A 3,082-nucleotide genomic window follows, 5' to 3' on the forward strand; every position below is an offset into this window, starting at 1 on the left:
AGGGCTGTGTGCTCAGGGTCAGGCCCTTGCAGAGCTGCTGTGTTCTGTCTCTCTGCAGGTGACAGAAAGCTTCCTCAGCAAAGAAATCACCTGTGTGGTGTCCAGCAACAGAGAGGCCAAGAGGGGCCAGCCCAGGGCTCGGGAGGAGAAGCAGAACAACCCAACTGCAGAAAGCACAAAATCCACCAGCTCAGTGCCTGCTGCCCCCAAAGGAACCCCAACCAGAGCTCGCCAGAAGCCACCATACACTGTAAGAGCTACAAAGGTTTTATCCAAAGCCACCATACACTGTAAGAGCTACAAAGGTTTTGTCCAAGGGGGGCTGGAGGGCAGAATCTGGGGCCAGTTTTGGAAGGTGGAGTTGTTTCTGCTCTGAGCAAATGTTCTGTGTGGGTTTTTTGCCTGCTCTGTTCCTGTTTCCCTGGCTGTTCTTGTTCATGCTTTGGTTCTTTGTGTCTGCCATCATTGTGCATGTCACAGCTTTGGGCTGTAATCAGGGAAATGTGGAATGGCAGGGGATGTGGAGGCCATGGCTGGTTTCCAGAGGTGTACTGAGAAAAAACAGAGAAATATAGACAGGGAAAAGCATTGCAGACTCTGGGTAGTCACAGGGCAAGGCCCCTGACCCTGGGAGGAGATCCATGAGGGCCTCCTGCAGGAAGGGGCTTCTCCTGGTCCCATTTTTCTCCTGGTCCCATTTGCCTGTTGGAGCTGGGCTTTCTGCTCACAAATGCTTGTGGCCAAACTCCAACACCCCACCTTGAATGTGGTGTCTGCTGGAAGCTGTGACTGGGGAAAGGCAGCTGCCCCAGTGCAGGCCTGGGGAATCTCTGCCAGCTGGAGCTGAACCACCTGCAGTGGGAAAGCTGAGCTGCAGAGCCTTCTCCCAGTTTTTGTGCCCTGTCCTGGCTCCCAGCACTGTCCCTTGTCTTACAAAGAGCTGAACCAATCTGCTGAGGCTGTTGGCTCAGTTCCCAGGATGTTCCTAACCCTGGCCAGCATGTTCAGATGCCTGGAGAGCAGAGGGCTCAGGGGGACCTGATCTGTCTACAACTCCCTGATAGGAGGTTGCAGCCAGGTGGGGCTGGGTCACTTCTCCTGGGTAACAAGTGACAGGACAAGAGGAAACAGCCTCAAGCTGTGCTGGGCAGGTTTAGATTGCATGTTAGGGAAAACTCCTTCATGGAAAGGGTTGTCCAACCCTGACACAGCTGCCCAGGGCAGTGGTGGAGTCCCCATCCCTGCAGGGTTTAAAAACTCTGTGACACCTGGGGACATGGGTCAGTGGTGACCTTGGCTATGCTGGGGATGAGTTGGACTTGGTGACCTTACAGGGCTGTTCCAGCCTGAACAGTTCCATGATGTAGCAGGCACTTTCCAAGCTAAATTGCTGCTCCCTCCTGGCTCACTCTGGAGCCTTCATTTCCCTGCTGGTCAATAATTCCAAGCCTTGGCTGCTGCTGCTGGTGCAGTTGAGTGGTTCTCTCTGCAGTTTGCATCCTCTGAAAGGCTCTCTGCCCTGGCAGAGATGAGCCCAGCAGAGTGTGGGCATCCCCAGGGATTGTTGCTCTTTGGGGATCCCCAGGGATTGTTGCTCTCCAGCTCTTTGGGCATCCCCAGGGATTGTTGCTCTTTGGGGATCCCCAGGGATTGTTGCTCTCTCCAGCTCTTTGGGGATTGTTGCTCTCCAGCTCTTTGCCATGACCTGTTCATGTCTCCTCTCTCCACAGGCACTGCTGAGCAGGGGGAAGGAGCTGCTGAACAAGGCCATGAAGAACCAGGTGAGCAGCCTTGGATGGGCTCTGCTGGGGCTGGGTGTGCTCAGAGCTCTGCTGAGCAGAGCAGAACCAGTGCCAGCCTTCCTGCAGAGCCCCTGCCCTGCTGACAGAGCAGATCCTGGGGCTGGGAAAGGCACAAAGCAGTTGCTTGTGGCCTGCAGAAGGTTGTATAGTGCTCCTGATCACTGCTATTTCTGGAGCCATGGCATCCAGTGTTGTACCTCTGAGGCCTGTCCCAGCCAGCTGGGTGCTCTACACAAGAGAATTATTAACACAAAGCCTGCTGTTAGATGAATTTTTAGCCTAAGAAGAACTAAAGCAATGTAGCTGGGGCAAAAGGCTCCCCTGCAGTCCTTTCCCCAGATAAATCTCAGTGCCCACTTAGAAGCTCATGCTGTAGCAGGGATTAAACATCTGCCCAAGGTGCTGCTGTTAATTTGGGATGGATAAAACATGAGCTCCATCCTTTACTGCTGTGCCCTGATTTCAGTACCAGCCACACTCTGTCCGTTGGGCAGCAGGAAGGGCTCTGAGCTCAGTTTAGAGCTGTGCTTTGAGCTGGGCTTTGCCAAATCTCTCTGTGCAGGACACCTGCAGTGGCAGCAGCATCCTCGCCAACGCTCGCCTGTGGGGAGTCCAGATCCTGCATGTGGATGGTATCCTTCCCTGTGGGGTGCAAGAGGCTGCTGGGAATGAGGGAGTTTGGAGACAGGTGGAGCAGAAGTGATGTAAGGAGAGTAGAACAGAAGGAAGAAATTGCAAGCAAATCTCCTGGAGTGATGCCATCCTGCCCTCAAACAGCAGATTTGTGTGTACAGAATGCGCCACTGTCACATTTGCAACAGCAAACACGGGGTACATTGTCATCCACTGAAGGTGGAGCGTTAGGAAATGTCAATATCTTGGTCAGTACATCAATTTGTTCCAAAAAAACAGTTTTTACTAATTAACCTGGAAGCACAATCATTAAAAGAGTAGGATTTGGTCCTAATTAAGGAAGTGCTGGTGTTTGAGGACCTGTTCTGGAAGGCACCTCCTGTCTCCATGATGGATGGGGAGGGGCTGATGGGAAAGGCAGATGGTGGAACTCTGATACTAATAATAGGTGTGGAGTAAAAGGTTCCTGAGTGTCTGGTGACAGTGACATACAGCTGTGGCTGAGCCTGTCTGGTTCATGTCCCTGGGCTCTGCTCAGCCTCTGGGGCTGCCAGACCTTGGGCCCTGCTCTCCTGCCAGTGCCTCCTTCCTGCAGAGCCCCAGCAGCCCCCAGCTCTGCTAGAGAGCAAACAGAGGGGCTGTGCTCC

The 3,082-nt window shown here is 53.5% G+C and overlaps 1 protein-coding gene across 1 annotated transcript in view; it reads left to right on the top strand.

Moving 5' to 3' along the window:
• Positions 1 to 3,082, top strand: part of DBF4B (DBF4 zinc finger B) — a 13,379-nt gene that overhangs the window by 5,310 nt on the left and 4,987 nt on the right. The window contains exons 2-4 of the mRNA XM_031063622.1: positions 59 to 250; positions 1,731 to 1,781; positions 2,365 to 2,434. Of these exons, the coding sequence (XP_030919482.1) occupies positions 59 to 250; positions 1,731 to 1,781; positions 2,365 to 2,434 (313 nt within the window). The remainder of the gene's footprint in view (positions 1 to 58; positions 251 to 1,730; positions 1,782 to 2,364; positions 2,435 to 3,082) is intronic.

Source organism: Geospiza fortis, unplaced genomic scaffold (assembly GCF_000277835.1).
Source record: "Geospiza fortis unplaced genomic scaffold, GeoFor_1.0 scaffold373, whole genome shotgun sequence".
Lineage (NCBI taxonomy): Eukaryota > Metazoa > Chordata > Aves > Passeriformes > Thraupidae > Geospiza > Geospiza fortis.